The following is a 13,680-nucleotide window of genomic DNA, read 5'->3' on the forward strand; positions in this document are numbered from 1 at the left end:
ATAAAACTACTAATTTCTTTTCGTTGACTATAACTTCTAAAAATAATTACTTGGAAAACTCTTAAAATAAGGTAATGATAAAGTAAATTGAAAATTAATATTTTCTTAATAAATTAAAATTTTAAGTGTTGAAAATTTAAATATTAAATTTTTACTGCTAAATTTTATAAATGTTGAATTTATATTAAAAATTATGTAGTAAATTAATAAATATAAGTACCCAATATAATTAGGTTGTTTGATAAAAGTAAATATTAATTTTAAAAGAATTTTTAACTTTAATCTTATTAATATAATATTTTATATTATTTTCAATAGTTTTAAATAAAGTATACATATTGTAATTTGAATATATCTTTTTCTGGAAAAAAGATAATTTATTTTAATTTTAATAAAAATAAAATTAACTATATTTTCTACATAATTTCTTACCTACTTATCGAACACATCCTTAATTTTTTAAACATGTTTAATAACCCACAATTAAATTTACTAGATAGATTTTTTCCCCAAAATAAAGTATAAAAATATAAATAGAGACCTTTTATCACTTAACAGTGATAAATTTAATTTTTTTATTTATTAAATAATCTAATTATAATCCTTATTCAATTTTAAGTAACGGAGTAAGCCGATTTTATAACTTAAATTCAACATTTAATTTTGATACTTATTTTTAAAATTTCTTAATACTTAATTTTCTAATTTATCAAATATACCACCAATTTAAAAAACATGAGAATTAAATTATATTTTAACTAGGAAGATATTTAGTAGTTGAGAAAATGAAGCATAAAGGAAGTCAAAAGGCATAATGCAAGTCAAATATCTAATAACTAACTTTACAAATGAAAAATTAAAGTGATACCAAAAAATTAAAACTTTAGAAAATTTTGATCATAAGTTTAGAGTGGTTCCAATTATTGGAAGTATATTAAAAGAATTTAAGAATTGATTGAAGCAATGGTTAGATTTTATGTCTAATATTTATATGACACAAGTTAAAATTATCTCATCCCTCTCTCTTTAATATTGTAATAATAAAAAATTTAAGTTTATTTAAAAGATTTATCCAAAACCTATCTACATCAAGGTTTAATGGAAAAACATAAATATATGACCAAATTATTATAAACTCATAAATGATAAAAGTATTTAAAGCAAAAATAAATTTATCACTAGCAAAATTTGGTATGCATAATAAAGAAAAAACATATTAATGATGTAGAGGTATTTATGAGTCGGGTCGGGTTCAATAAAAATTTAAGACCCATTTGTTTGGCCTAAGTCTGATTTGGCCCAAAAAATGGGCCTAAAATTTTGCCCGACTTGTATAAAAATGCTAAAATTTGGACCCGACCCGTCCACATTAATTTTTATATACATTTTAAAATATATATAATACATCAATAATACTAAAAACTTTAAAATAAATGTTTCTCAATAAATTAAAAATAAATTTAAAAAATATGTAGACTTAAATAATAATTATGAAATTGTAGCAAAATAATGAAAAAAAAAAGAAAATAGATATTCGGGCCAAGCCAAAAAATTCTTACTCAAGACTCAGTTCATTTTTTAAATGAGTACTATTTTTTTAGCTCAAGCGCTCATATTTTATTCAAATTTTTTCACTTTTCAGGCAAGCCTTTAGACCGAACCAGATAATTCGGCTATGTACAATTCTATTAACGAGTCCTAAAAATTGAAAGGTTTAAAATAAGTATTCAATAAATCATGAATATCTATCCATTATCAAATTAAGGAATTGAAGCACTTAGAGTAAATTACTTTTTGCAATTTTAGCCTTTAGACAGGCAAAGATTCGATACCTATGAATGAGAGATCATTCCCATGTTGTTTTTGCAGAGTCTCAATGCAATTTTATGGGTTATTTTTATCATAAATTTAATTTTTTTTTATTTTTTTGTGCTAAAAATAAGATTTGGAACATTTTTAATTTGGAACATATTAAAATATCATTTACATTTTATAAATTTATTATGTGAAAATTTCACCCAAGTGCTATAATCTAGCCTTGTTTGTTACATATGGTCATCTTCACGGCATCTGCTTCCCCGAAATAACCCGACTGGCTCCTCCATTTTTAAATATTTTTTATTTTTATTGCATGGTCAAAACTATTGGTGAACAACGTGTAAGCTTAATCTTGACCGTTAATTCCAGCACGCCCCAAGTAATCAACGGACAAGACCGCATGGAATGACACTGCATAGAGGGAGAGTGGGAGACTGAAAAGTCTCTGGCAACGGCAGATCTGTAACTGTAAATGCATCATCATTTTACTTAATGGCAAAGCCTCCCCATACTATATATTCATAAACAGTTGTTGCCTTTTCAAATTTATTACAAGAAATTATTTCAGCTTTCAAACATATTTCTCTTTTGCCGCAAAAACCAACTTCAACAAAATGGTGAGACTTTAGTTTTCGTCTACTATTAATTGCTGGAAATTTCCTGTTTTAGGGCTTCAAGTTTTCTATTATCTTTGTTTAAACAAAAGTCTGTTAACAAAATTCAACTAAAATGCATGCACAGCATTATCCAAATGAGATGCCTTATCTTCAGCAGTGAGCTTCAAGTTTGTTGCAGGCAATGAGCAATGCAAAATTTGATTCGTTCAGTTTTAGCCATGTCCTTTCTAATGACATTTCATTGAATGAGTATAGTAATACCATTTGGTGCATCATTTTTTTCGTTTAAAGAAAAAAAGAAAAAGCGGGGAGTGGCACTTCCGTAAATAATCGATCCCTTTTAACTCCAAAGCGTCTCGTCTCTTTTCTAATTCATATTTTTACGCTAAAACGCACGAAACAGGGGCGAGCTCTCTGTCTCTATTATTTTTACATTGCACCAATCAAAGAACACCTCTTTCTCTGTTAAAACCACGATCTCGATCCAGGCTTCTTCTTTAATTAGTCTTCGAAAATGGTTAGTTGATTTCTTGATCTGTTTCGTTCCGCATTAGATCTGGTTCAATTCCCCCTTTGCTTGCTTTCCCAGTTCCAATCTTCTCTTTAATTTATAGAAACGGAAATGGGAAGGTTTTTCAATTATGTTTTGCCCCAGTTATACCGCCTTTCTACGTCGCCCTTTGTTGTTCTCATTTCAGTACTATTCAGCCAAGCTGGAGTGTTAGGGATTTGAATATAGTTGAGATCTGCCGAGTGAATTTGTTTTTTTTTTTCCTTATTTGACTCGTTCATTATGAATGTTGCAATTCCAGTTTTGATTTCTTTCCTACTTCGTCCAATGAGTTTGATTTAAGACCTTTGTTCAGTTTACTAATTGCGTGTTTTTTTCTTTTCTTTCAAACAGCCTCTCAGACTCGAAATTAAGGTATGTGTAATCAATTTCATTTCACTTCGGTTTTATGTGCGGGATAGATCTTCTTATTGTTTTTGTGTGAATGTTTTGCAAATGTGTAAGTAATGTTCTTAATTGTGATGTTTGGTTCAGAGGAAACTTGCTCAAAGGTCAGAGAGAGTAAAATCCGTAGATCTCCATCCAACGGAACCATGGTAGTTTCTACTTTTTATTCGGTTTCCCATTTATTTGAATTTTGGCCTTTTCAAGCTTGAAGAATAAATGTGATATATTATAAATCTTATTGCAGGATTCTAGCAAGTTTGTATTCTGGAACTGTGTGCATCTGGAACTATCAGTCACAGGTATGAGAGTTTTATTGATTGCCAAAACTGGAAGGTTTGCCGTGTTACATGTTAGTGCATTGCCAGAATCTGAAAAAATGGTTGAATAAATGGATATACATGATGATTTCTGTTAGTATATAAAATAAATAACTATCCTGTTTGCTTCTCTTTAATGCTTTTCGTAACTATATTTTGAAGTAATGATGGAAAGAAGCTATTTCGCAAAGTTCATAATAGAGCTTTATCTTTTGTTACTCTGAAACATTTTTTCCACCATCTGTCACAGTGCACTTACATGGGTGTTGTGGGATGCCATGCAAGAAATTTTGATTGGAGTATTTAGATGGTTGTTTTTCTATAGAAAACATTCATATAACTCAATTAGTTTAAGTAAGCCTTAATCCATACTGGTTTTGTCCTTTCTGATTACTCCAACGCTTTTTTCTTAGTTATCACACCAACAAATGTGTTATAAAAACTTACCTCTCTCTTTACTTGGCTTGAGAATTTCTTTTATGTTAAAGCAACTTTAGGCCTGCTGTGTGACACTCAGATTGACTCTGTCTTCATTATGAATAATTCCATTTTTTATTCCGTCACTTCTTTTATGGTTATTTGTTTTCTTCATTTTATTCTGACTCATCTTGTGGATATATTGCTAGTATCCTGTTGTTATGACTTTTGACTTGGTACTGGTATTATCTTACAATTATGGAGCATTTTTTGGCACTTCTCCAATCACTTCACTCACTCTAGTCTTATGAGTAGAGTCCCCTTTGACTCCTGCTTAGGAGTAATTGAACTTTGAGACTCATTGATGAAATAGGTCCCTTTCACAAACTTCTTAACTGTTATTTGACTCCTTTTTCCTTTTTTCAATTTCTAATTATAATTGAATTTCACTCCATACGTTGGAGCTAAACCTAAAATCATTGGACTGTATAGTGCTCTTCTAGTCATGTTTATGATTAAACTATCATCCTTAGTCTCATCTATGGGTGCTATATTGTATGTAGGGCTACTGGCATAAAACTCTGTTTAAATCCATGGAAAATGGGAACAAGGATCTTTTTAGCTCTCTACGTATATGGCTTATCCTTTTTCTGTGGAATATATTTTTGTTTCTTTTTCTTGTTTCTTCAATGAACAATAATTTTTTTTTGCACGTTGATATAATTACTTCATAATATAAGTCTAGAAATTATTATTAATTTCATGGAATTTATTTGGTTTAAGGTTTTGATTTCTTAACATATTATTGAATCAGTATTAGGCTTCTTCTTCTTTTTTTTAACTTCCCAGTCATTATATGTAGATTTTGAATTGTTTGGAATTTTACTTATCTTTTAGACTTAACTTAACTGTCCTTGGTGTACAGACCATGGCTAAGTCATTTGAAGTCACTGAGTTGCCAGGTATGTATTCATTTGTTTTCAGTGATTCATCTGTGTCTACTGATGCTATTTTTCCGTCTGTTTTCATCATGATGAAGTTATTACCATTCTCTGAAGTTGACATTTTCCATCTGCAGTTAGGTCAGCCAAGTTTGTTGCACGCAAACAATGGGTTGTTGCTGGAGCTGATGACATGTTTATTCGAGTATACAATTACAACACAATGGATAAGGTCAAAGTATTTGAGGCACACACCGATTACATTAGATGTGTCGCTGTCCATCCTACTCTTCCTTATGTGTTGTCATCATCTGATGATATGCTCATAAAGCTTTGGGATTGGGATAAGGGTTGGGTGTGTACTCAGATATTTGAGGGACATTCCCATTATGTCATGCAAGTGACCTTTAATCCGAAGGACACTAATACTTTTGCTAGTGCATCTCTTGACCGTACTATAAAGGTACAAAGAACACCTTTCTGTATGTATTTTTTTTTTCTGTTTTATTTCTTACTTCATTTGATATAACCTTTGCTAAATCAGTCTTGGCTCTCTTTGAAATTTCCAGATTTGGAACCTTGGCTCCCCTGACCCAAATTTTACTCTGGATGCCCATCAGAAAGGTGTAAATTGTGTTGATTACTTTACAGGAGGTGATAAGCCCTATCTGATCACTGGTTCTGATGACCACACTGCTAAGGTATACACTTTACAGCTGCTATTTATATTCTGTTATCTTTTGGTCATAAATAAATCTTGAGGAACTATTCTCAGATACATTACATGGCTGCAGGTATGGGACTACCAGACAAAGAGTTGTGTTCAGACATTGGAAGGCCACACGCACAATGTTTCTGCTGTTTGTTTCCATCCTGACGTTCCCATTATTATCACTGGTTCTGAGGATGGGACAGTTCGTATCTGGCATGCTACTACTTATAGGTAGGAATATTTCTGCTTTGGCATGCCCGCCCCCTTCTGATTTCCAGTGCCCGTATTTTTTTAGGGAGACTAACATTATCCAGTTCTGTTTCTGCATAACAATTCAAGATTCCACCTCTGTTTTCAATTTCATGTCTCATTCTTGCATTGGTTAAAGCGTGACCATGCTTTTTTATCATAGAAAAATGTTGGGATGAGCATCTTGAGTAAACATGTCCAAGAGCCAAGCCCTGGGGAAGGAAATTGTATTTTGGGGTTGAAAATATATTGGATTCAGTTATTAAAATATATAAATATCAATATAAAATATTTTCAATATTTTTATTATTATATTTAACAGTAATTTGAGTTTGGAACCATACCAGAACAAGCATGGCTAAGCAAAATATGAAATTCTGGGCCACATGGCCTCTGGACCAGTCTAATCCTAGATGTAGAAATCCATGGTCTGGAGCCACTTTAGTGCTTCACCATTAATATTTTTAACTTGCATGATACATTAGTGTTTGCCTAAGATATTTTGATCTTAATAGTCTTTGACGTACACGATGGTATCTTTATGTTATTCAACTTATTGACCTTTTTAAACAATTCATTTGTTTTCAGGCTAGAAAATACATTGAATTATGGTCTTGAGAGAGTTTGGGCAATCGGATATATGAAAGGTTCACGGAGGTAATTTCTTTTGGTTAAATCATGCAACAGTTCTATATTTATTTCATTTTTCAGGTTTTAACTTTTTTTCTAGGTTATTTATACTTAAATACTAGGATGAATATTTTGGCCATTAAATGCTAGAACAGCTTGTCGTTTAGTTTAGAGTATGTCTATTTGCTGAAACAATGTGATAAATAAGCTAAAAACTCTCTTCGAAAGAATGTGAGAGTTCAATTATAACCATCAATATTTTAGGTTGCTTGACCTGACTTCTTTAGTTGGATGTTTCTTTCTGCATGCAAATTGATGATATTGGGTTTCTGAACCGAGATCTTGATTAGTTTTCATGTCAGGATAAAACTCTTGCTGTTTTCTTCTTACAGGATTGTGATTGGGTATGACGAAGGAACTATTATGGTGAAAATTGGCCGTGAAGTCCCTGTAGCAAGTATGGACAACAGTGGGAAAATCATATGGGCTAAGCAAAATGAAATTCAAACTGTGAATATTAAGAGTGTAGGAGCAGATTTTGAGGTAGTGTATTTGTCATAAAAAAATTTCTTTCTCCACTCATGGTGTGACCTTTAATATTGGATTTTTCACCTTAAGATGATGGTGTAAATTTTTATTTTCTTTTATTTTTTCTCTGGTTCTTAGGGTTCTGATGGAGAAAGATTGCCCTTAGCTGTTAAGGAATTGGGGACCTGTGATCTGTACCCTCAAGTGAGTTGATGCTTTCTAGCATCATTTAAAATGAATTTGTGCATAATTTTAAGGGCCGCTACTAAAATATTTTGTTAAATTTTTTTGTGAGCTGTATTTGTGTATGTCTATGCGTAATCTTTTACCCTTTATCTTGTTTTTCTCAGAGCTTAAAGCATAACCCAAATGGGAGGTTTGTTGTTGTATGTGGAGATGGTGAGTACATTATATATACTGCTTTGGCTTGGAGAAATAGGTCATTTGGTTCTGCATTAGAATGTGTTTGGTCAGCTGATGGTGAGTATGCTGTTAGAGAAAGCACATCAAAGATTAAGATTTTCAGCAAAAGTTTCCAGGTTTGTACTAATTTTTCATTTAGATGGTTTCTTACCTTAGAAAGTATTTTTTTTCATATAAAAAAGTTTGTGTTGTGCTTGCAGACTTTGTTTTCTTTTGTTGAAAGATATATGATATAAGCGACAGATCTGTTGCTGCTGGAGAGCTGGGCTTAACTGGATGAATAAAATTTTGGTTGGGGAAAGGGATTTCATGTTTCAAGGAAATTTAAACTTTGAACAAATTGACTTGCTATTGTAGGAGTGTATATAATTATATGATTAATATCTTATTATGTATATAATGTAGTTCTATTTGTTAAGGAATTTTATCTAATGCTATATTCAAGTTCCATATTTACGATGTAGTGGTATTGACAAAGATTTAAACTTCCAGGAAAAGAGGAGTGTCCGGCCAACCTTCTCTGCTGAGCGTATTTTTGGGGGTACTCTACTGGCAATGTGCTCCAATGATTTTATTTGTTTTTACGATTGGGCTGAATGCAGGTTGATTCGTCGAATTGATGTTACTGTGAAAGTAAGCTAAAATAGCTCTACGTGCTCCATTTGCTTCTTAGCTACCATGCATCCTAAATGTCTTTTTTGTTTTACTGAACATGTCAGAATCTCTACTGGGCTGATAGTGGTGACTTGGTGGCAATCGCGAGTGAGACATCTTTTTATATCCTGAAGTACAATGTAAGTCTCCTTTGATGTAATCTGCTTATTATATCAGCAGAACCAGCGGATGCTTCCTTTGTTGAATGAACAATTTCTTACAGTTATGTGGTAATGAATTTTGATAATTTCATGATGCAGCGAGATGTAGTTCAATCTTACTTGGATAGTGGAAGACCGGTTGATGAAGAAGGAGTTGAGGATGCATTTGAACTACTTCATGAAACCAATGAACGTGTCAGGACCGGCATTTGGGTTGGGGACTGTTTCATTTACAACAACTCTTCTTGGAGGCTTAATTACTGTGTCGGTGGAGAGGTATTTGTTATATGTTTATCCTTGGGTTGAAATTGTTCCATACATTTAGATGCATTGGGCTTTGTAGGTTTTGATGGTTTCACTTTGACGATTTAATGATTTTAGGTAACGACAATGTTTCATTTGGATCGTCCAATGTACTTGTTGGGATATCTTGCAAGCCAAAGTCGGGTATATCTGATAGACAAAGAGTTCAAGTAAGTTGACTTATGATTGCTAATTTTTATATAAAATTGCATGTTTGTTTTGCTTTGAAAAGGCATTTTAAAGTCTATTTTCACTCATTTGTGTCATATTATACAGTGTTATGGGATACACGTTACTTCTCAGCCTGATTGAGTACAAGACTCTTGTGATGCGTGGAGAGTTGGAAAGGGCCAATGAAATTTTACCTTCTATTCCCAAAGAGCACCATAATAGGTATCTATACACCTCAATATATTTTCCTTCCATTTACAAAGAATATAGATGGTTATGTTTCCAGTATTCTTCAACTGTTTCAAATTGGGCTGCAGGTGTAGAATTTACTTTTTCTCCCTTCCCATTCTTTTCACTTATTCCTATGTGTCATTTTTCTGGGTTCTTGATTAGCCATCTCATGCTGAATATTTTTGCCCCTTGTGGGTGAAAATTTGTCTTCATCTTTGGTAATATCTCTATCATATTTGAATGTGTTGAGAAACTCCAAATTCCAAGTCTAATCTGTCGCCATAAGTAACTTAATCTAAAGCTAGTCCCTGTAACCTTTGGGCATTCCTTTTCCCTGAACGCAATTTATTTTTAAATTTGTTATATTCAATTTCTCCTTATTTAAGTTGTGATTTTTGAAATGCTTTTTGGATTTAATCTGTGGTTTGCTTGATTGATAGTGTGGCTCATTTCCTGGAATCACGAGGCATGGTAGAGGATGCACTAGAAGTAGCTACAGACCCTGATTACAGATTTGAGCTTGCCATACAGCTTGGTAAACTAGAGATTGCTAAGGTATGAGTTATTTAATTGGTTTGGGGATGGAAGTACTTCTTAAATCTTTTCTTTGCTTGAATATTTTGAGTTATATATTTGATTTTGTGTTAAGCTTTAATTGTATCTTTAAGAAATTTCTATCGTCACTAGAGATTCATGCTCAATTGTGCAGGAAATTGCCGCAGAAGTTCAGAGTGAGTCTAAATGGAAACAGTTGGGAAAATTGGCTTTGTCCACTGGAAAGGTGTTGTGTGTTCTCTAATTTGCCAACTTTTTTCCTGTGCCATTTCACTCTGTTATGATTGTCTTTCTCCTATCACCCATATTTAGTAGCTTTTGATTCTCTACTAGTGTCCTGACGTGGTTGCAAATCACAATTTGAAAATGTTCAATGTGTTTGCTCTTGAATGCATATCTCTTAAGGATGTAGAAAGGCAGAGCTTCCCTTTTAATTATTATTTCTCAGTTGATGTGAGCTATGACTTGGTTATTTAATTGATAAATGAATTATAAGATGGCCTTAGGTTTGCTCTGCATCTTCTTCAATGCCTGATGTACATTACAATTTTCTGATGTAGATTTTGAATTGTATGACATGCTGTTTGTCTTAATGTAGCCCAATGGACATAAAAATGTCATATATGTTGTTAGTTTTCCTTCATTTCCTTTAGTTATGTTAAACTTCTCCATTGTCATTGCAGCTAGCAATGGCTGAGGAATGCATGAAGCATGCAATGGACCTGAGTGGCTTATTGCTCCTTTATTCCTCTTTGGGAGATGCAGAAGGATTATCAAGACTGGCATCCCTTTCCAAAGAGCAGGGGAAGAACAATGTTGCTTTCCTTTGTTTATTCATGTTGGGTAAATTGGAGGATTGCCTTCAGCTTTTAGTGGAAAGGTAATTATTAATCAAGTACCTGAAGAAAATAGACTTCCATATGTCTCGGTAGTCATGATATATTGAAGTATTCCTTTTGCAGCAATCGGATACCAGAGGCTGCTCTTATGGCTCGATCTTATCTTCCAAGCAAGGTTTCAGAGATAGTGACAATTTGGAGAAAAGACCTCAACAAGGTTAGTTCCCATTGTATTTCTGGTGTTCCTTATCCTGCTGTCTTCTTCTTGAGTTGGGTTAGTTTTATCTTAAACTTTTGATAGATTCAGTTCTGCTTGTTTGGTTTTCTGAATGGTTTACTAGATTTGAAAATATCACGTTTATATAATCAATGATATTAAAGCTATATTCTTCTTACTCTCTAAGCTTGTTGTTCATGAGTTGTGCATGTATCTCAACTTGTCAACATATCTACTTTCCCCCACTTTTTTATCCCAGATGTAAACTAGTGTAGTTTGATATCTTTCTCTTTTGTTCAAGTTGATGGTTAATGTTATTATATAACACCTCATTTTTCTGGATAAGATTGGCTTGACAAGTCATTGTCGGTGCAGCATTTTAGTATCTTCCTGCTTCTACTTAAGTGTCATGATATTTAATTTCTTTGTACTCTTGCAACATGAATCAGTTGGACTTGCATGTTTCTATTATTATACTTAAAAGTCAAAACTATGTTATTAAATTTATTAATGCTATAAATTGCAAAATGATTTGAAGGTTTTTTTACATTGTTTGCAGGTTAATCCCAAAGCTGCTGAATCTTTGGCCGATCCTGGAGAGTATCCTAACTTGTTTGAGGATTGGGAGCTTTCTCTTTCTGTTGAGTCTAAAGTGGCAGAAACAAGGTATCAAACAGGAATCCTTCCTGTCAGTTAGTGTTAGTTGTTATTGGTTACTATTTCGTTAGTTAATTGTGTCAAACAGTATGCCTCACTGCTATTTATTGTTATCACTTTTATATGATCTCTTTGGACAAATCATCTTCAGATTACAGTGGTTTGGCCTTCTTGGTTGACCTATGATTTTCTTCTACCTCTTGCTTTGGTTGCAAAGCCTTGGTGGTGCATCCTATTTTTTTGTCTTAGATGGATATGCTATCAACTTCTGATTGTTTTGTAGGGGTGTTTATCCTCCTGCATCGGGCTATTTGAACCATGCTGATACATCGCAGATGACACTTGTGGAAGCTTTCAGAAACATGCAAGTAGAGGATGAGGAGCCACTTGAAAATGGTGATCTTTATCATGAGGTATATAATCAATATGTACATGTTTCTATTTTAAGTCGGCAGTATATTAAATGTAGGAACTGCCCTGAGTAGTTCAGGACTCCAGTCTGATTTTACTGTTTTTATCTTTTATTTGTGGACTTCAGTCTGCAGAACCAAATGGATGTAATCAGATTTCAGAGCAGAATGGAGAAGAGGGTAGCCAAGAGGAGGCTGTTGTTGTGGATGCTGATTCTAATGATGGAGCAGTACTTGTCAATGGTAACGAGCCTGAAGAAGAGTGGGGTACGAATAATGAAGGATCCTGGTCAGCCTAAAAGCTATTGGTTGGGGCAGTGTGAAAATCGAAATTTTGTCTCTGGTGATTAATTGATTCTAAAATGTCATTCTAACCCCTTTACCTTTTGGGCTTCTCTAACTTCGTTTCTATGATTTCTTCTATCACACCACTAATTGTAACACTTTGTACTGCCAGCTGAACATTAAACAGTATTCCTGACTTGTTTTAGTCTGTTTTGCTATTTGGAGTTGGGCACATGTTTTTTAATGGTTGCTAAATGCACCTTATACTTTTGCAAAATTATGATATTACTAACTGCACCTTTCTTTTCCATATTAACAGATTTGTTTCCCAAACTTAGGCAAAGATCAAATTAATTTGACGCCTCTTGATATTGACTAATATGATGTGCATTTATTGGCCTCCAGTCCCTCTTATACTCTAGCAGTTTAGTGCATTCTAACATCAAATTAATAATAGTATCCTGTATACCATAGAACATTAATATGAATCTTTGATTTTATTAATATATACGTTGTTTTTGGCAGTTCTTTTGCTATATCATGCCTTGATTCTAACATTTTTATCATTCTTTTGTGCCTTTGGCAGTGCTAACACCAGACCACTAGGTCCCAGGAAGACATTCATTTCGAGCTCTACTCAGCATTTATTTAAGGTGAGAAACCGATATTCTTATTATATCTTGAAGGAGAAAGCCTTTGTAGGTTTTCTGGTTAGAATGGGCCTTTAAAAAAGTGCATGCACCTTTGGTTATTTGTTCCTTCCCAAATAAATCTAAATAGAGTGCTTCAATAGGATAAAAAATTGTATTTTCAGATTTCAAGTTTTGCTAGAATAGAGATAAAAAATAATAATTTACTGAAAAAGTGCAGTTAGCATTATCGTCGTCATTTTTATAACTGTGTATATAACCAGCAGATTTTGATCTATAAGGTCTGATCATCTTGCATTCCTGGTGGTTTGGAGCCATTGAGAACATTGATTTTGGGCATGGGGAAGGCATATACAAGTATTTGGTTAGCTTTGGAACTATGATTTTAGTTGCTTGTTTTAATCTTTAGCATATATATAATATTCTTTTGAGGCATTGTCCTAAAAAAAATTTGTCCGATGTGCCATTGTGAATGTAGAAAAGAATTCGAGAATTAGTGATGATGATCACCCAATTGCAGCCCATTTTTATGTTGTTTAAAGTTTAGATACTACTACTAGTATTTTTATTTCCCCGTGGAGGCATGAATGATTCAACTGTTTGGGTAGTGGGGATTTATTTTTTCTTTTAATTTTTGGTTCTCTATATAAAAGTTGTACTGTTAAAAACATCTACATAAAAGGCGTAATATTTAATTGTTCTTACTAATTACTATTGCTCCTCAACTATCAACTGTTATTATAGGAAGAGAATAATGTTTTGCCACTTTTTGACTGGAAATTTGATCGTAAAAATTAAATACGTTTTGCTGAATGAAGAGTGTCATTTTTAACTTTGGAACTGGGCGGTTCCGTAACCAAGTTCTTAACAAATTACCTGTTCATAATTTAAAAATTAAAGTAACATGCCCAACTCACTTATTTTCGTATATTTTACC

General features: G+C 33.0%; 1 protein-coding gene across 6 annotated transcripts; it reads left to right on the forward strand.

The window, feature by feature from the left end:
* The first annotated feature begins 2,701 nt into the window (after nucleotides 1–2,701).
* On the forward strand, nucleotides 2,702–13,451 carry LOC108488340 (coatomer subunit beta'-2-like). 6 transcript variants are annotated; one of them, XM_017792627.2, is made up of 26 exons: nucleotides 2,702–2,952; nucleotides 3,340–3,360; nucleotides 3,481–3,542; nucleotides 3,638–3,692; nucleotides 5,053–5,089; nucleotides 5,206–5,531; nucleotides 5,638–5,769; nucleotides 5,863–6,011; nucleotides 6,618–6,686; nucleotides 7,052–7,202; nucleotides 7,326–7,391; nucleotides 7,538–7,726; nucleotides 8,103–8,243; nucleotides 8,330–8,404; nucleotides 8,525–8,701; nucleotides 8,807–8,898; nucleotides 9,005–9,121; nucleotides 9,571–9,685; nucleotides 9,840–9,911; nucleotides 10,369–10,565; nucleotides 10,648–10,741; nucleotides 11,301–11,407; nucleotides 11,682–11,811; nucleotides 11,937–12,075; nucleotides 12,680–12,746; nucleotides 13,010–13,451. In XM_017792627.2, the coding sequence occupies exons 1-25, from the start codon at nucleotides 2,950–2,952 to the stop codon at nucleotides 12,697–12,699; spliced, it is 2,736 nt and encodes a 911-aa protein (XP_017648116.1). In that variant the 5' UTR covers nucleotides 2,702–2,949; the 3' UTR covers nucleotides 12,700–12,746; nucleotides 13,010–13,451. The 6 variants fall into 6 exon arrangements, 2 of the variants coding, with proteins under 2 accessions (XP_017648116.1, XP_017648115.1); XM_017792626.2 differs by having other exon boundaries at nucleotides 2,703–2,952; nucleotides 13,025–13,451; XR_001871733.2 differs by having other exon boundaries at nucleotides 2,704–2,952; nucleotides 11,937–12,172.
* The last annotated feature ends 229 nt before the right edge of the window (nucleotides 13,452–13,680 follow it).

Source organism: Gossypium arboreum, chromosome 10 (assembly GCF_025698485.1).
Source record: "Gossypium arboreum isolate Shixiya-1 chromosome 10, ASM2569848v2, whole genome shotgun sequence".
Lineage (NCBI taxonomy): Eukaryota > Viridiplantae > Streptophyta > Magnoliopsida > Malvales > Malvaceae > Gossypium > Gossypium arboreum.

Coding starts and splice junctions, on each gene's coding strand:
- LOC108488340 (XM_017792627.2), top strand. Junction 6,687..7,051: donor TATATGAAAGGTTCACGGAG/GTAATTTCTTTT, acceptor TTCTTCTTACAG/GATTGTGATTGGGTATGACG. Junction 8,405..8,524: donor TTTATATCCTGAAGTACAAT/GTAAGTCTCCTT, acceptor TTCATGATGCAG/CGAGATGTAGTTCAATCTTA.